The 20,431-nt window shown below is 38.8% G+C and overlaps 1 protein-coding gene across 1 annotated transcript in view; it reads left to right on the top strand.

Annotated features, from left to right (window-relative positions):
- Positions 1–259: 259 nt before the first annotated feature.
- The window catches only part of GPR158 (G protein-coupled receptor 158), a 331,787-nt gene continuing 311,615 nt past the window's right edge, over positions 260–20,431 (top strand). Inside the window, exon 1 of the mRNA XM_061181580.1 lies at positions 260–1,161. Within this exon, the coding sequence (XP_061037563.1) occupies positions 260–1,161 (902 nt within the window). The remainder of the gene's footprint in view (positions 1,162–20,431) is intronic.

Genomic DNA, 20,431 nt, shown 5'->3' with positions numbered 1-20,431 from the left:
AGGCTGCGAGGTGCGTAATCCCGAGCCGACCCACTGTGGAGCGGGAGCAGCCAGCGTTGCCACAGGTGATTTGATCTCCTGTGACGGTAGCTTAGTCAGCCGCGCATATTTCAGAACATTGCTATTTTAAAGTCCTTTTGGACTGGGTGCCAGCTGAAAAGGGGGAAGACTCCTAGGAAAAGTCTTACTGCTGATAGACTGACGACCAAAATTTAAAAAGTGACTCCTTCCGTTACCTCCTCTCCTTTCTGCGAGGCAGATGGGAGCAATGGCTTATCCCTTACTCTTCTGCCTCCTGCTCGTTCACCTGGGATTAGGAGCTGTCGGCGCCGGCCGCGACCCTCCAAGTCGGACGGATTCTCCTCGAGAGAAGACCCTGAGGGCGAAGCAGCACGCCCAGCAGCTGGCTCGAGCCTCTGCCTCGGACCCCTCGGCTCCCTGGAGCCGCTCCACCGACGGCACCATCTTGGCGCAGAAAATCGCCGAGGAGGTGCCCATGGACGTGGCCTCTTACCTCTACACCGGGGACTCCCACCAGCTGAAGCGAGCCAACTGCTCCAGCCGCTACGAGTTGGCGGGCCTGCCGGGGAAGTCGCCGGCCCTAGCCAGCTCCCATCCCTCCTTGCACGGGGCGCTGGACACGCTGACACACGCCACCAACTTCCTCAACATGATGCTGCAGAGCAATAAGTCGCGGGAGCAGAACTTGCAGGACGACCTGGAGTGGTACCAGGCACTGGTGCGGAGCCTCCTGGAGGGTGAGCCCAGCATCTCCCGGGCGGCCATCACCTTCAGCACCGAGTCGCTGTCCGCCCCAGCCCCGCAGGTCTTCCTGCAGGCCACGCGCGAGGAGAGTCGCATCCTGCTCCAGGACCTGTCCTCCTCAGCACACCACCTGGCCAACGCCACGCTGGAGACCGAGTGGTTCCACGGCCTCCGGCGCAAGTGGAGGACTCACTTGCACCGCCGCGGCTCCAATCAGGGGCCCCGGGGCCTGGGCCACAGCTGGCGGCGCAGGGACGGTCTTAGCGGGGACAAGAGCCACGTCAAGTGGTCTTCGCCTTATCTGGAGTGCGAGAACGGCAGTTACAAGCCCGGGTGGTTGGTCACTCTCTCCGCTGCTTTCTACGGGTTGCAGCCTAACCTGGTCCCGGAATTCAGGTAGGGAGGGAAAAAAGATAAAAGCAAAGCCTTCCTTCCGGTTTCATGGGTAGGTGCGCGTGTGGGGAAGGAACGCTGGCTGTGACATTTAGGCCTCCCACCTTCAAAGCAGAGACCCAGGCTGAGGGACACCCCACGCAGGCGCAAGTGCTTAGGGACAAGAAGTGCCCCGCATTTGTCAGCTTCAGACACTCAGCAAAAGCTTTTCTCTCAAATCAGTTCCCCTGCAAGGCGCAAGGGACAGGAGCTCTTGGTAGAGCTGAGAGATGCTCTATGTTTCTCTCTAACCCTCGGGAGAGCAGGGAGGGGAGTTCCCGGTCAGGGGTGATGCACTGCACCCTGGCAAGCTCAGGGCATGCCAGCCAGGCACAGAGTGGCGAGCAACTCACAAGAGCAGAAAAGGGAGTGGGAAGAAGAGAGTTCGTTATTTCTGCTACTTCGGGATAGCCTCTACCTACTTCCTCCTACGTGTGTAGTTTGAGGCGCCAGTCTGTTGTTAGTTACCAGAGCGCATAATGAAAACACTGCAATCCCCTCGGCAGTTCTGTCCCTTGAGCAGTGAGTCAGTCTCAGCAGCATAGCTGTCTCTAGGATCCATACTTTGCAATTTGATAGGTGTGCTCCTTCTACTCATCTCCCTCCTTCCCTCAACTCATCTCCCATTCCTTGGTCCCCTCTTTCTCCTGTTTTCTGTGTTAGGCACACCTAAGGGTTCTCTGGCCCTTCACATACACACACTTTATAAATGAACCTGGTTGAGTTATCCTAGGGAGGGAGGGATCAGTTCTCACTGAATTCACTCAGGGAGCTCAGAGAAAATTTAGTAATAGTTCTGTATTTCCTGCCTCAAGGTATAGCATTTGTGGGAAGATGAGAATTTGCAGATTAGCAGGTGGTATCTTGTGCCCTGGGACGTGCCTGATTTTTGGGGTGAGGGACTTTTAGAAGTAGCCCTGTTGAGTGAACATGAGGAACAGAAAGGAAAGAGTAGAAACTCCAAAGAGGGCCTGGGAGAAGGCCACAGATTGACTGGGACCCTCCCCAATTCCCAATGGGAAGAAGGTCTTGGGGGTTGAGGTTGCTTCTGTACTTTTTGGGAAACTGGGCAAAAGTGAGAAACCTGTGTGTGTTTTAATGCCCTTTTGGTACAACAAGGACAGGATGATGACCTGGTGAAAGTTACCAGGGGGAGTACTGGGTGGGCAAATGGGAGGAGTCAGAAAGCTTATTTGTCTTGGCACTGTTATTTACTGCTGAATGACCTCAAGAAAGTTGGTTAATCTCTCTGGGCCTCAACAACTTACCTATCAAGTAAGGGAGTTGAACTAGATGGTCTCTAGGGAGCCATCCAGTTATAAAATTCTGTGGCTTTTAATGCTGGCAACACTTGAGAAGGTATAAATGAAAAGTAACCTCCTTCCTCTAACTCTGTATGACCATATTAAATGTTTTTTGTGTGTGTCTATCTCTTTAAAGGATCTTGTCTTAAACCAGTGTTAACTCTTTCCTACTTTAAGGATAATCTTATTTCCTCCTGATTTCTGCAGGATCCTATTAGTAAGAGCTGAGCCCAGCTTTGAGTCTTTGCTATATTATTTGCTCAGAAAAGATCTGCAGATGCCATTCACTGCTAGAAAATTGCTTTTGGCCTTCACATAAGCCTTTTCAGGGAGTCCCAGGTCCCAGAACTGAAAGATCGATCGATCAATCAATCGATTGATCTATCCATTCATCCATCTTACTAACATATATTGATATTTTATGTTAGGCTCTGTGCTAACTGCTTTGCATGTATTAAATTGATTAATCCTCACAACAAACCTGAGTTAGGTTTTTTTTTTTTTTTTTTAATTATTTATTTATTTATTTATTTATTCTGGGGCTGCATTGGGTCTTCACTGCTGCACACGGGCTTTCTCTAGTTGCGGCGAGCGGGGGCTACTCTTCGTCGCGGTGCATGGGCGTCTCACTGCAGTGGCTTCTCTTGTTGCGGAGCACAGGCTCTAGGTGCGTGGGCTTCAGTAGTTGTGGCTCACCGGCTCTAGAGCGCAGGCTCAGTAGTTATGGCGCACGGGCTTAGTTGCTCCGCGGCATGTGGGATCTTCCCGGACCAGGGCTCGAACCCATGTCCCCTGCATTGGCAGGCGGATTCTTAACCACTGTGCCACCAGGGAAGTCCCTGAGTTAGGTTTTATTAGTTTCCCTGTTTTACAGAAAAGGAACCTGAAGCACAGAGAGATTAAGCTTCTTTCCTAAGATCACGCAGCAGTTAAGTAGTAGAGTCGGGATTTGAGCTCGATTCACACTTTTAACCACTATGCTAAACTCTGTCTCATGAAGGTATCCTAGCAGTGCTGCATGTATTGCAGCTGCTGCATAAAAATATATGTATTTTCAAGGGTCAGATATGAGACTGGGGATGAGAACCATTTATTTTCAGAAGTATTTCTCATAAGGCTCAGAAAGCATAGGTCACCTAAATGAACTCAGGCCTTCCGCAGGCCAAGATAAAAGGCTGAGACACCAGGGGTCATGTTGTGTAGGCTCACACAACCCTATCTAATTTTTGGACTATGTTCAGAAAATAGATTGTTTCCTCTGGCTGAGTCTCTTTAAGTGCCTTCATAGTCATCGATGGTGTTCTTTAGCCAAGGCACGAAGCCAGGCCATTTAGTGTCTGGCTCTCTACAGAATCTGGCTCCTCCTAGCAGCACGCATGAAGAGCAGAATAAGTGCTCTCCTGTGAGTACTTTTGCCCCATGTCCCATGCTCCTCAAGTACTGTATTGAGGATTCGCACAGATGTTAATTATAGGAACTGGAAGAAATCTTAGATCAGATGGTTCTTCCTGTTTCATAAAGAAACAGATAAGAAAGGTGAAGTGACTTGTCCAAGAATCACATATCAAGCTTTTAACAACAGCAGAAATAGGATCCAGGCCTTCTGCCTCTGGTTCACACTATGCCATATATATATATATATAAATTTCAATGGGCCTTTTCTGTGTCTTCATACTCATAAAAGGCAAATGTTTTTGATGTTTTATCACCTAAGATGTGTATTCTAAAATTTTATAACGTAAGTGAATAATATTGTACAGGTATGGTAACAGGGTAAACCCCAAATGAATTTCTGAGAAACCATGACTAGGCTCTAATCATGATTTTAAATCTATTTTGAATCTATAGAGTGTTATTTGCAAAAAGCCTTATCTGTAATAAAAAAAATCTATTGCTAATGATTTCCTCATGGAAGAGAAGAGGAGGATAAACTTTGTAGTTCAGATTTTCATTTAACTTCAGTTACTATTTCAGCTAATATTTCCCCAGGTCTTACTTACAAGGTTCAAGATTTAAATTATATTTTATTTTTAGAGAATGCAAATCTGAAATATGAAATTCAAAAGTAATGTGGAAAACATGGTCAACTACCTTCTTATATTAATGCTTATCACTGTAAAACACCTCTCAGAATAAATTTTATTCCCCTCTGCTTCAGAATGACACAGGTTTCTTAAATTTTAAGGCCTAGTATAAGACTCACATGGGAAGAGAAGTTTATTGCTTTTTTTTTTCCCCAAAAATGGCATTAGTGCTTTACCTAAATGGCTCCTGAGTCTTGTTATAGACCTATAGTATAAACACTTAAGTTCTCATCTTCTATCCCAGCAAAAAAAAAAAAAAGAGACTAACAATTTAAGGTATACCCTAAATTATTTTTATTTATCATATTAGGTTTGTGATGTCCCTGCAGAGTTTTCTTCAAAGTTAAGTCCTTTGCTTTTGTATACTAATTTTTCTGTGTGGAACTTAAAGTACTATGGAGTTGGAGCCCATTCTAATGAAATCAGAGACACATTCCTGGTGGTGGTTGGAACTGTTCAGTGCCTAGGATGAATGTAAGGTACCTAAGTGTTTGTTGAATTTAAATTAAGGTAAAGGAACCTTTGGGAATTCTTACTTGATGAGCTGTAAGGGATTTTGGAATTCATTTGGTTTCTTTCCTCTTCTCATTGTACAGTGGAGGAAACTGAGACTCAAAGGGCTAAAGGAATTTGCTAGAGTGGCACAGCTCTTTTGCGGTGGGTTAGAATTAATGGGAACCAATATATATTGAGCATCTACCATGTGTCAGATGTTTTATAAATATCCCACTGCATTTAATTCTTAGTATTCTCAGGTAGTTACAACTTCAGGAAAGTTGAGCAACTTGCCCAGGGCAACACAGCTAGTAAATTAGGGAGCGTGAATTAAATTTAGATCTATCTAGCTATGAGGCTTGTATTGTCTTTCTACTACCCTATGCTGCTATCTCTTAATTACCAATTTTGTTTTCACCTTGTTATTAAAAATGTAACATGGTATTGGCTTGAAATAATTAATATATTTGGCCAAATAAGTGACAGACACTTGTTCTTTTTGGCCAATCTTATAATCAAGTATGTTGTATAGAGAGAAGAGTATTAGACTTGAGTCAGAACTTTGCCCTAAGTCCCAGTTTTGTCTCTGACTGGCTGTATTACCTGTCTGAAAACCAGTTTCTGCACAATTAAAATGTGGAAAGAGACTTGGTGATATCCATATACCTTTATAACTCTTTGTTCTATGAGTTCTTAAGTGACTTATCCAACGGGCAACAAGGAGGCTTTGGAAACAGGGCTGATACACATAAATGCAGTACCTTGTGGAAATGATATTGATGGGGGAGTAACGTGCAGGAGAGGACACCAAATGAATGTCAGACCTGCATTTTTCCACAATAGTGTGGAAACGCCTTTTTAGAAACTTACATAATTAACATTGGTGTCACTGAGTCACTGACTCCTGAGGGGTTACTTCTCTCTCCTTCACAAACATGTGCCCACACACCTCCATCAGAGATTCTGGTATAGATCTCTGCAGATGGCAATTTACATAGTATTAGAGAAATGACCATCTTGCTCTAGGCCAAACATATCTTGTCTCTCTTGTGGGTACTGGTAGTGGTGAAGAGGTTACCTATAGGAACAGGACAGAGTTGTCTACCTGGGTAATAGATCAAACAGTTTTTAGATGGACTTCTGCTATTGAGGCTTTTGAGTCTCAATTATTTCATCTTTAAACTGTGAATAGTAAAGTAAATAGTAAAGTAAAAATCTTTGGGATTTTGTAAAGACTACATGAAGAACTGTCATCACACAGGAAGTTCAGTAAATATTTTGTGTCACAGCTTGTGTCTTCCTAAATACTGAACACTTTTAGTTGTATTAAAGTCACATGATTTGTAGTAATTTATAATTTATATAATGACTTAGTTTCATTCCTATTATTGCGAAGGCTTGTAATTACAGTGGATCATGGGGGAAATACTGGCCTTGGAGACAGGAGACGTTGACCCCAGCCTGGACCACATCCTTGACTATGGTGTTCCCATGGGCAGCAGTTGCCTTTCTAATCCTGTTTCCTCATCTGTAAATTAAAGGGGGTTGGACTAGGTGACCTGTTGGGTTCCTTATAATCTAAAAGTCTAAGATTATGTACATAATTAACTGTGTCACTTTAACTTGTGAAGTTTTGATTGTTATGCTGAAACCAGTTAATGTATCCTCACTTAAATGCAGATCATGTTCATATATGTTCAGTGTTTAACTTTATCATGGTCATTTACTCATAGGATATTTAGAGAAAGCCCTCTCGGTGTACACTGAATTAAGTATGCTAAGGGAAATGAGAACTCCATTTCAAAATAAGAATAAGCATGATCTGAGTTTCTAGATCTTGAAAGATCACCTGAAATTTACTTAAAGTCAACAAGAAGCTGTTTCACAGATTTCTAAACCAAGGGCCTCAGTATACTTGTGTAATTTGCCCCAAGGTAATCAATGTTTAGGCATCCTGAAGCTCCTACTTACTGTTAAAAAACAACCTGTCTCTGACTTACCTCTGTAGTTGGTGTTAATACTTCAAAGGAGGCTATTTAGTGTGGTGTAGCAGTGGTACAACATTATCTTGCCACCTTCTAGAACACGCATTTGGAAGCTGAAATGGGATTTCAAGACTGCTAAATAAATGACAAGAGTTTAGGCCTCCCCTCTGGGGAGAGAACTCATGCCTCACAAGACTGATTTTATGGCCTCAATTGCTGGATAAGTCAAATTTTACTTTCAGCTTCATAAAAGCAGCAGTTTGTTGTTCACTGTTCAGGGTTTTAAGGCTACCCTTTTCCAACATGCACCGTGTTTTATGATTATATTGTAATATACTGGGATGCCAAGAAGTATGTTGTTGGTGTTATTTGTACTTGGTTGGTACAGAAGCATTAGGGCCTTGTTTGTTTTCTCTATTCAGTTCTGGATTGATGTTCACAGGGTTATTTAAACAGAATTACTGAAATAGTACATTGGAATTTTGGCAACTTTGGCAGCTTGATGGCCACTATGTGCAAATGGGCAGTTCACCGGCCTTGGGGCTATGTTTCGGAGACTTTGCAGACAACAGCATCATTAGGCTCTTGCCTAGCACAGCTATGGCACATACGTACATTGGCTTGTTTTGCTGGTCTTTTAGTATTATTCGTTTTTCAAGTTTTAGCAAGAAACCTTTTCTGGTGTAATTTCTACTTTGGTTGGGCATTTACTCATCTAACAAGTCTTTCTTCCTAAAACTTGACCTATGAGAAGATTTAGGTGGATAGGCTGTTCTATAAAATACTTCTTCAGTTTAGGAAAAAATTAATGCTCTTGGCTAAAAGTCTTTCTCAGGTACCCACCCCCCCAGGCCCATTTTCTACAATACCAAACTTAGTGTAGGAACCATGACTGACTTTCTCTTTTACACCAAAGGATATTATAGTGCCTCAAAGCAATCACAGGAGTCACCTAGTTTTATTACCTTCATTATAGGTAGAATTTATAGAAAACAGAGATTAGCTTAAATGTGATCTGACCCCAAGATCATTTTCTCAAAAAAACACTGTTTCCTTCCTTTTTATTAAAGAAGGCAGTCTCTTTCTCTTTTATAGTTAACTGATACTTATAATTAATTGAAATCCAGTTAATTTTTATTCATTATAATATCTCTTGTAACTTTCCCCCATTTAGAATAAGACAAAACAGGATTAAAAAAAAATCCTGTCCAGTTAGCAAAGTACCCAGTGCACTTATAACCTAAAAGGGAACTTAGAATTACATAAGATGTTGGTTTACTTTCTTAACCTGGTTTTCTCACCACTTATGTGTTTTCCAACGTGTATGCCTTATTACATTATCGTGGAAGGATTTTTATAGAATAACAAGACACATGGCTTTTATCTCAGAAAGAGGAAAAGGTATTGTAGTACAGAATAATGTATTTTATCAATTCTAAGATGTACCTTTTCCACATTTTGATGTCTCTCAAACTGAGATGTGTCTTAATGATTGAGGGCATGTCATTTCCAACTGGCATACCTTTCTTTTAGTGGTACAGAATGTAACAGCATATCTTACAATTAATGGCATCTTATATTTGATGAACTGTGATATTAGAAAATGGGAAATTAAATTCCATGGTCTCTCCAACTATAAAGTTCTACTGTCATCTATAAGCTATCAGTATGCAGCAAAATATGCCTATATGGAAACAAAAAACCTAGACCTTACTGCTGTATATCAGATTGCTATTTGTCTTCATAATAATTTTTTAAACAAGACAAGCTATACTAAAACATGTAACCACACTGTCTTTTTAATATATGTGAAATACACAAAACATCGGGCCAGAAGCTGCAGAAACTTATTTTCAGCATAGGTGAGGTAAGGATTATCAAAATCTTTCCTATACCATCTGGCAAAGCGTTTCACTCACACTGTGGGGAGATGGATAGGACAGTGAGAATACAAGACCACTTATAAACTAAAAATAGAGGGACTAGATCTGTCTTTCCTTTCTAAAGTGCTTAGAAGTTTCAGGGTGGAAATAAAAGCTTTGTGGTGTAGCCATGTAACTAGTTTTGGTTAAAGAGATTTAAATGGAATTGTGGAGGTATGTGTTTTTTCTCTTTCTTTTCTAGTCAGTTGCCGGGAATGGAATGAAGAGTTTGGCTGTCCCCTTATTTGATGCCTTAGACCACTGTGTAGAGCAGGGTGTCTCAACCTCAGAACTATTGACATTTGGGGCCAGATAACCCTTTGCTGTGGGGGCTTTTTCGCTGTAAGATGTTTAGCAGCACCCCTGACTCTACCCACAGGATGCCAGTAGCAACCTCCCTGCCCAGTGTGACAATCAAAAATGTCTACAAACATTGCCAAGTATCACCTAAGGGGTAAAAATGCCTCTGGTTGAAAGCAGCTGGTGTAGAGGGAACACATATAAAAATGCTATTCTGTGGCTATCCTATTTCAAGAGTTCTATATGTATCTGTGTGTATGTGTGTGTGAGTGTGTGAGTGTGTGTGTGTGTGTGTGATTTTGTCAGATCACATTTCTATTTGTTTGTTTGGAACATAAGATCACTGCATATATAGAATCTGACATGAATGAGAACTGGAAAATTTTGATGAATCGATGGAATATTAATTCACATTTAGATGTCATTAAGGCTCAAAAAGAACATCTGGCCAAATTATTTCCAGAATTTGTTGCTAAGCATGGCTTTGCTACTTATATAGCTAAATGTCTTATATTTAAGATTTCCCATTAAAGGATGCATTTTGAAAAGAAAATGTGTGTGTGTGAATCTCCGTGGGGACAAAGAGAGGAGAGAGGGAAAAAGTAGGGGGTAGAGAGGAGTGTGGACAGGGAACAAATGGAGATGAATGAAACAATGAAAAACAGTTAGCAATCTATGATGCTGTGGAATAGTGTTTTACTTTTTCATGAAGCTCTGTTTACCACTGAGCACTTTCATAGTTCTGATGAAACTGAATTATTCTTTTCTAGCAAGTAGTGAGAAATCAAGTTCCTGAAAATTTAATCATTATAAAGATAGGTTGACTGTGCTTGCATTTCAGAACTTTATCCCAGGAAGTCAAAGCTATAAACAGGCTGATGCAGAGCTTATCCCATTAAAGGAATATTAATACCTTACAATATATATTCTTAAAATGCTCTGGTTTTTTTAATGATTTTTTTTTTTTTGGCTGCACTGCATGGATTGCAGAATCTTAGTTCCCCGACCAGGGATCCAACCCAGGCCCCCTGCAGTGGAAGCTCGGATCCTAACAACTGGACCACCAGGGAATTTCCTAAAATGCTCTGTTTGCCACTTTACCTTTATTGATTCAACTAGAAGCTGTTCATAATTTGAACGTATTATAAATGAAATTTCCTAGAAGAAATAATTAAAATGACATATTATATAGACATTATTTAAGGCTTTAACATGTTTAAAGACACAGTTTTTAACATTACTAATGTTTAGAATCCTGTCAGAAGAAACCTTAAAAAATAACAATGGCTACATGATGGAAAAGAATGTTTAGGCTTTACAAATTACCACAGCACAAACTGATGCATGCCTACTTCCTCCTGTGCCGTCCATAAACATGTAGTACAGGTGAGCTTCAGGGGCAAGAAGTGAGGTGCGTGCTGCTGTATATTGTGTGGATTACAGAGAAATGAGAGATGATGTTGTGCATGTTAAGAGATGAGACCAAAGCTCATGAAGAGAAAGATGAAGATTACTATTTTTCTGGATAAGGCACACTTGAGAAAGCTGTTTCAGGTACTAACTTAATAATTAGATTTGTGGGAAGGCCCTCATATTACAGCCCTCTGAAAGTTATTTAGAAATTTATTTGTCTTTCCACTTTTTTGAGAAAGAAGCAAATAACAACTGGGGTATTCTTGAAAGAAACAATGTTCTAGTAAACATCCTGGGAAAGCTCCTTTTTGAAGAATTAGAATTTTAGAAGTAAAAAGGATTTTAGAGATCATGTAATCCAATTTATATTTACTTTTACACATGAGGAAATTGAGACCCAGGGAAGTGGTGACCATCATTTGCACTGGCTATGGCTGCAGTGAACTTCTAGTTTAATAACAGGCACAGATAAAAAGACCCTGAGTCATCAAGTAAACGTTAATTTACGGTCATTATTCACTGATTCCAAACTTGGCTGGGTATCAGGATCACCTGAAAAGCCTGATAGTACATTCCTAGGCCCTTCCAGACCCTGTGAAGGAGACATGTGGGGACAGCTTCAAAAGTCTGTATCAAAAACAAAGTCTTCATAATTCAGAAGGAGCTGGTCCTTAAACACAAACTTGGGAAAAAGTAAACAGTATCTGATAAGCTTGAAACACATAAAATTCCTTTTAAACGATTTTAAGAGTAAGAATTAAGAGTTGTAAATACTTGGCAACTTCAGCTGTAGTCGTCCAAAAACTTTGGCTGCCGGCCATGACCCTACTGGCAGGGGCAGAATGACTAGTAGGTTATGAAGGCAGGGGGATCACAGGGACTATCATGAGAGCAGCTGCCTCTTGTTATAATTTGTCTCTTAATGTAAACATCCTATTTCCCCAACCAGTTCTACAGGTCCTTCAAATGCAAGGACCACATTTCATGACTTCCCATACTCACTGCCTCTTGAAAGTGCCTTGCATATTTCAGGAAGTATGGAATAGTGTCTAAGAAGAAGGGTTTTAGGATTATAAACCTAGATTTGAATCTACGAGCTTCCACTTTCACTTACTGTGTGATATTGGGCAAGTTATTTCCTTCTGTGACTCAATTTCTTTATCTGCAAAGAGTATAGAGTACACTGTAAAGAGTAAACAATCTTACCTATGTAAAGAGCCTAGCATAATGTATGGAATGTGTTATTTAAAAAAATAACGTATATAACATGCGCCTGGCTAGGAGTATGGGTATTGAGGATATAATAGTGAAAATGACAGATAAAAATCCCTGTACCTGTGGATTTTTTTGGTGGGTGGGGGGACATAGATGACAAACAAGCAAGATAAATATAATTCTTGATACAAACAAATGCTATAAGAAAATAAATATGATAATGTGGTAAAGAATGGCTGAGAGGTAAGGCGCGTTGCAGTAAATAGGGTGATTAAGGAAAACCTCTCTGAAGATGTGACTCTGAGTTAAGAAATGAAGGATGAGGAGACAGCCATGAAACAAGCTTAAGCTTAGGAATCATGCTTGAGATAGGGAACAGCGAGAACAAAGGCCTTGAGATAGGAATGAGCTTCAAATGCTCTAAGAGCAGAAAGAAAGTCAATGTTGCTGGAATGTAGTGAGAGGGGGGGTTGACATAGAAAATGAGAGTAAGGGATGTAGAAGGTGCTCAGTAAATGGTTAAAATATAGGAACATGTTAAGGGCTTTACAAATTTCTAGCCCTGTAGTACTATGTAGATTGTGGATGTATATTCGTTTTCTTTACTTTCCATTTTTCTTTCCTCCTTCTTTCAGTCTTGGCCTTCCTGCCCAGTGCCTCCCTTAGCTCTGGGAGCTTGGGCTTTCCAGCTTCTCTGATGAGATTTCAGTCAAAGAAGCTATTTACAGCTGCTCCATTCTTGGCTGTGAATGAATACACTGAAAGAGTTGAGTGGTAAGGGAGATAGAGATTGAAAATCTAGAATTTCTTGCAAAAATCAGCTGGGTGCTTTTCTTGCTCCCTGGCTTAAACCTGTACGGTGAAACCTTTTCCAAACACAGACAGCAGGAGACTAAAGGCAGAAGCACAGCAGGCAAACTCAGGGGCAAAGCACTTTTCTCCCTCACCAGCATGCCTGAGATGACATGCAGTGGGTCCCCTACCTCTCTCAAGCTGGTGGCTGGCAGGTCTTGTCGTTTGGCGTTTCCCGCCTCACTCTGTTGTCTTTTATGGTGAGGACTAAGATGTCAGGTTAGGGGCTGCCTCAAAAACTGCCAGTGAGAGGCACAAGATACAGAAGTGAGACTGGAAAAGCTAGAAGGGACACCACAAACATTTGGACATGAATTTGGAGGAAGCAGACTTTGCACCATAGGAAAGGAAGTATAGGCAGAAGTACATCTCTAATGAAGAGCATTATCAATGGAAAATTGGGATTATGAATTTTGGGGAGTAAAATCATCACCATTAGCTTCTCTGATACGACAAATGTGAAACTTAAGCTTCTTTATATTTCACTTTTCCTTTCTCTACTCTCTCCATTGTTTTATTAATTATATTTTTAATTTTTCTATTGGTTACCTCGACTTTTATATCCATCAATTTTAAATAGTATCTTCTATTCTTTTCTTTCTTTACGCTCCTACTCCTATTCCAATATTTTTAGGTAATTCAAGATGGTAACATTTTCAGTCTGTCACTGCAGTAAAAAAACTCCCAAAAACCCACTTCTGTGTTTTGTCCATTAGTTGCTTCTAAAAATTAAAATCTGAATATCTGAATCTATGCCATTTTCAGAATGTTCCAAATTTCAAGGACCAATGGATTATCTCTCCCTTTTTTTTAGATCAGTTGCACAAAACCATGTTACCTTTAGTTTGTGCATGTCTGCATGGAGACTTTTCACCTATTTTCCCTCCATGCAGCTGCCAATTGCTTTTCTTTTCACATTAAAGAAACAAAAAGAAACCCTATGTTTTCTTATTTCTAAGATCATCCAACTTCTCAATCATTGTTTGTTAAAGAAAATTTACATTTTTGTTGAAGACATGCTTCTTGGAGTCCCATAATTTGTACAAATTGCTTTAGGTCTTCTGCAGAATAACTATCATGGAAACATTTTCAAATTACTGAAATTTTGGATCCAATTGTGTGTTGGGTGCTGGTCCTCTTATTTCAAGAATTCTTCTTTTTTTCCCACCCCCTAAAGCGCAATTTCAAATACTTTTTCAGAAAGAATCTGTGGAAGGTAAAATTTCTAAGTCTCCCCCATGTCTGAAAATGTCTTTGTCTTCATGCATGACTGATTGTCTGTATATAGAATTATAGGTTCAAAGTCATTTTGCCCTCAGAATTTTAAAGACATTGTTATATTGTTTTTAGCATTCATTGTTGCTGGTGAAAAATTTGGTATCAACCTGATTTATTATACCTTTGTAGGTAATCTTTTCTCCTCACGGAAACTCTTAAGATCTTTTCTTTTTCCGTGGGGTTCTGAATGTTCATGATGATGTGCTTAGATGTGATTCTTTTTATTCATCAACCTCATCACTTAGTTGGCCCTTTTAGACTTTTCCACTCAGTAATTTTCTTTTATGATGGCTTAAAACTATGTTCTGCTATGCATTTTCTCTTTCTGGAACTCCTACAGTTAGGTATTCAACTTTCTGGATTGATCCCTGTATTTCTTAACTCTTCTCTCATTTTTCATCTCTTTTTCTTTTTACTTTCTAGAAGATTTTATTTTTTCTACCTTTTTGAAAAATTAAATTAGTTTTCATTTAGCAATCACTTTTACTTTCCATGAACTCTTTCTTGCTCTGATTATTTCTTTTTCATAATTGTATGTTCATTTTCTTAAATCTCTTTGAGAATATTAATTAAAATATCTACTGAATTGTCTTCTGTTCCCTGAATTATTGCTGTTTGTTCCAGGTTCAGTTATTTTGCTTGTTCATACCAGTTCTTCTCCTTTATGCTACCAGTTCATCTCAGATATGATCCTTGTTAGCCATCAATTTTATGACTGAAGGGCTAGGTAAACATATATAGCTAGATGGCATGGATTCCTATGGCAGATGAGTAGGCCTAGTTCCTCAGTAGACCTCCCCTTGACTGTCAGGCTTTCAACATTCATTTTAGGATGCCTGAGAAGGAAGCTGGCAGTTTCTGGCTCACCCTAGACGTTTACTCTGGGAGAACTAATAACCATTTAGAAGTTTTAGTTCTTTCCAGACATTTCTTTCAATCTCTTTACAGAATATATCTTGGTTTTTAGCTTGGGAATAAATGTCATCACTGCATGCAAGGAGAGGATGTGCCAACTCGTGTAACTGTGTAGAAGGAAATCCTTCAATTCATCACCTTGATGTCTGCCTCATTTTCTACTTCCACTCTTGATGTTTAAAATCTTTCTGGAAACTCTGCTTAAAGAATAGTTTCCACCTCTGTTCCAGCCTTCTCCTGAGCATGTCCTGGGCTTAGCTGCCACCACTCTGGCTTATCATCAGTATGATCCTGGAGAATTATGTCAAATCTCTGGTCAACTACTTCTTCTCATTCCCTCTTGTATTTATTTACTGTCATTAAGGTGGAGGGACGAGGTGGAGAAACATATGCTCAACTCACCAACTTGAACAAGAACTCAAACTTAGGTCTTTTGACCAGTCTCCTTACCCTTATACCTAAGATATGGGCATCATATTCAGTTATTTTACTTATTAGGTGTGTGTCCTTAGGTATGCTATTTCACTTCTTTGTGTCCCAAATTTCTCAACTATTATTTAGGAGAATGATATTGACCATATATAGTTGTAATATAAATTGGGGAGAATAATATCAGTCACATAACAGTTCAGTGAGGGTGTTTTAAGGGTGTATAGTATAATGTGTGACACACAATGAGTACCCAATGAATGATAACTTAAAACATAGGGTTCTAAGCATACAAGTACATCCTATATTTAGTTCATATCTTGGGTATCTAACCAAAGTACTTTAATTTAAATTCCAATGGGAACATTTTAAATTTACTTTATAGCCTTGCTTACTCTTATTATTTCTAAATCAGAAGAATTCATTGGCACAAGCTATATATCTTTCTCTGAAAAGTTACTATGAATGGCTAACTTGTACCTTTTGTAAAAAATATTAGGGTCTACAAAGAAGTCATTTAGAATAAAAAGCTGTGCAGATTATCAGATGGGTAATTTCACTTGAAGAGCTATATGAGTAAGAACCAACAGAAAAAAGAAATTTAATGATTTAAAAAATTACTAACAAAAAAGATTATTTTCACTTAGCTATTGTAGCCAAGCATTACTGACTTGTTTAATGAAATCACCAGGAAACTCAAGGTAGGAAATCGTTATATTTTAAGACAGATTAGTGTCCACATTAGACATTTATTTTCTCTGACAGAATATACTTTCTTCTTATTTTTTCTCCCCTAGCAATTAAAAAAACTATATCTTTGGACATATTATATAACTTTTCTGAACCTTATTTTCCTCATCTATAAATCAAGAAAAGTACTTGCTCTTTTATAGAAGTGTTATTTGAATAAAATGAGTCAAGACAGGTGATCTCTTTGTAGTGGGTTCCCTGACAAGGGATTTTCCACCCCATTTAGAAATGGTCATAGTCAAAGAGGTGATATAAAGAACACTGTGGATGTGTTTGATAAAATAAACTGTCCTCTCTTCATTTAAAATTGAAATAGAATGTACCTCAAAATTATTGCAGTGAAGGAAAACCATAAAATGAGACATTAGTCAGCTACTTTTGCAAAAGCAGCAAACTCAAAATATATTTTTCAGGGGGACAATCATCTATTATCAAACTTTAAACCCTAGCACTTTTAAGATATGTGCTGCACTTAACTTTGAAAAAGGATCACCTCCAAGAGCCCCAAAGATTGTACACTTGTGGATGGAGAACTGATGTTCTGATTGACCTTACTTCATATTTATTGGTTCTCTCTCTTTTTTTAAATCAAACTTGAGTTATTTTCCCCACACAAAATACATAGATCTTCCCAAGGAAGGTGTGACCTGATTGCCAAGATGCCTTCCAAGAACAAGAAGCCAGACAGAGGAAGACATTTGTCGCTATGTAAAGCTTTGGCAAGCTTCTCTGGACATGGCAGCTGCAAAGTAATGTGGGAGAACATTTTCTTGCTTTAAGACAGACTGTTGTCAAATTCTTCAAGATAATCTAGAGGGAATCAGGCTGTGTTCTTGGTTCTCCTGTACTTCTTGTAGTCACGGGTTGAGCTAAATGATAGAGATGTTTTTGTGAGCAGTGTTTTCTGAGGATGAGAGGCCCCAAGTGAGGAAGTTACCCAAAGATGATTGAAACATGAATCTAGAGTCTTCTACAGTTATAAGGGAACAGAAAGGAAATCACTCTTCGTCCCTTAAAAAAAAAAAGTTTTGGGCTTCCCTGATGGCGCAGTGGTTGAGAATCTGCCTGCCAATGCAGGGGACACGGGTTCGAGCCCTGGTCTGGGAAGATCCCACATGCCGCGGAGCAACTAGGCCCGTGAGCCACAACTACTGAGCCTGCGCGTCTGGAGCCTGTGCTCCGCAACAAGCGAGGCCGCGACAGTGAGAGGCCCGCGCACCGCGATAAAGAGTGGCCCCCGCTTGCCGCAACTAGAGAAAGCCCAGGCACAGAAACGAAGACCCAACACAGCCAAAAATAAAAAAAATAAAAAAAATAAAAAGTCTCTTTTCCTTGATCCCACCCCACTAGCAACTAACCTGTGAAGCGTGCTCTTCTGTTCATGTGCTATTTGTGTGCAAATCATTTTAGTTAAATAATTGCTATATTTCTCATTATTCTGCTTACTTTTTATTTATACAATTCTGCTTTAAGAATCTCTTCCTGCTGCTATGTATACAACCAGTCCATTTCCCTACTGATGCCTAGGACTCTACTGCTAAATAGCATGTAGAAATTGTCCAGTTCTAGGGATGGACACCCAGATTGTCTTCAGTTCCTTGCCATTACAATGACACTGTGGTAAGCTTATACGCCCCTTTATGGACCTGCATGAGAATTTCCTTGAAAGATAAACTGAATTGCAGGATTTCTGGGTCACAGGGAGGGGTAAATGTCATTTTACAAAATATTGCAAGATTGCTCTCTAGACAGGCTGCATCAGTCTACATATCCACCAGCAGGGCATAGGGGCTCCTATAGCCTCACTTTCCTGCCAACACTTGGCATCATACAGCTTTCTAATTTTTTGCCATTTTAATGAATGTAAAGTGATATCTCACTATTGTTTTACTTTGCATTTCTCTGACTACTAATTAGCTTAAGCATCTCTTCATGTGCGTGTAAGCCTGTTGGGTTTACTTTTCTGTAAACTGCTTGTTTATAGCCTTTGCCCATTTCCTATTGTGATTCTTATATTTCTGTTACGCTGCAAGAGATCCTGGTGTATTCTAGATATTATTTCCTTGTCAATTTTAGACACTGCAATATCACCCAATCTGTCATCTTTCAGGTAACTTTGTCCAAAATATCTCCCCTTGAATGGAATTTTTAAAAATTTCTGATGTTACTTACTTAGTCAAAATTTTGTCTTACAGTTTATGCTTTTGGGTTTCATTTTAAGAAGTCTTTCAATGCTTTGCCACAAAAATATTCTCTTATAATCAACTACTACCATTAAAGTTTTACCTTTCACAGTCAGGTCTTTAACACTGGGAGTTCACCTTTGTATATGGTATTGGGTAGGGATCCAGTTATTATTTTTATCCATTTAGTGAGCCAGGTTCCCAACACTATCAGCCTTTATCATACAAATAAGTGCCTTATATGCATGTGTATGTCTCTGAGCTCTCTGTTTTGTTCCACTGTTTCCCATGTCTGTTTTCTGGTCAATACTATTATGTTTCTTTGTTGTGGTTGGGTAGTATGTCTCAATATTTGCTTAGGCAAAGCCTACCTCTTTCCCCTTTTCACAGCTGACTTTTATTTTTCTACTTAAAGTAAGCTATCAAGTTTCTTAAAAAAATGTATATAGAATTTTGATTGGTTCTGCATTAAATTTATAGCTCCATTTGATGAGAATTGACATTTTTAATACAGTAAATTATTCCCTTTCAGAGCATGTGATGTCTCTCCATTTATTCAGATCATCTGTTTTGTCCTTCAATAGAGCTTCAAAATTTCTCCATAAAGGTTTTGTGTATTCTTGATTAAGTTAACTTCTAGAGAATTTATGGGTTCTGTTGCTATTTTAAATGGCATCTTTTTAGTTATAACTTTTGTTGGAGATTGTTGGTGTAGAGAAATGCTATTGATTTTTGTACATTGATCTGGTATCCATCAATCCTGCTGAACTTTCTTATTGTTCTCATATTTGTCTGTTGATTTTATTGCTAAACAGTCATATCATCTACAAATAATGAGTTTAATCTCTTCTATTCTGATCTTTATATCTCATTTCTTTTTTTTTCTTACAGAATTAGTTGTGACTTTCAGTAACTACGTTATACGGCATCAGTGATAGTAAACATTTTTGACTTAAAGGGAACATCTTAAAGAAAAAGTTCTTCCTTTAAGTATAGGGTTGATAGAGGCAAGTTTTACCAAGTTAAGAGTATCCTTCAATTTCTAGTATACCATTAAAAAAAATTAGGTGTTGGAACTTTGTAAAATGCCTTTTTACATTGATTAAAACAATCATATAATTTCTCTCATTTCTTCTATTATTGCTGAATTTCATTGATATACTTTCTGATGTTAAAACATCCTTTATTCTTGAGATATACTCCAGTGGATCATAATGTATAATTATTTTAATATATTTAAATATTTGCTTAGCCAAGATTTCCTTTAGGATTCTTGGATCTTTATGCAAAGTTAAAATGGGACTTTTTTTTATATTGTCCTCATGTGGCTTGGAATCAAAATCATATAAAATAAATTGGATAATTTTGGGTTTTATTGGTTTTAAGAACTTGTAAAAATAAAAGAACTTTTCCTTAAAAGTTTGGTAGAATTCATATACAAAACCATGTTCGTAGGCCTGAAGCTTTTCCGGGAAGTGAATGATTTAAAACTCTCTATGCTTATGGTTGTATTCAAGTTTTACATTCCCTTTGTGGCAAATTTGGCATTGTATATTTTCTATCAATTTATCCATTTTTTTCATTTCCTCTAGTTTTTAAAAGTTTGCTACAAAATAATTAATCATATATTTTTTAAAAATAATAATAGCTTTTTAAAACATTCCTTTGTATCTATTCATTCTGTGTATTGTTTATTTGCCTATTTCCTGTTTATTTGCATATTTTCTCTTTAATTCTTGAGTCTCCCTTATTTATCTTTTCAAAGAAATTTAGTTTTTTTATAACTAAAAATTTTTAAACTATTTTGAAATACTTTCAGACTTCCAGAAGATTAGCAAAGACAATACAGAAAGTTCCCATATACCCTTCACCCAGCTTCCTATAACATTAACATCTTACATAAAATTATTAAAACTAAGAAACTAATATTAGTACAACACTGTTAACTAAGCTACAGATTTTAATCAGATTTCCTCAGTTTTTCCACTAATGCTCTGTTTCTCTTCCAGGATCCAAAATAGGATACCATATCTTATAGGCTGAATTATGTTTCCCCAAAATTCGTATGTGGAAGTCCTGACCCTCAGTACCTCAGAATGTGACAGTATT

This window comes from Eubalaena glacialis, chromosome 2, assembly GCF_028564815.1.
Source record: "Eubalaena glacialis isolate mEubGla1 chromosome 2, mEubGla1.1.hap2.+ XY, whole genome shotgun sequence".
Taxonomy (NCBI): Eukaryota; Metazoa; Chordata; class Mammalia; order Artiodactyla; family Balaenidae; genus Eubalaena; species Eubalaena glacialis.
Note: the sequence above shows the minus strand (reverse complement) of the source record. Positions and strands in the feature narration are given on the sequence as shown.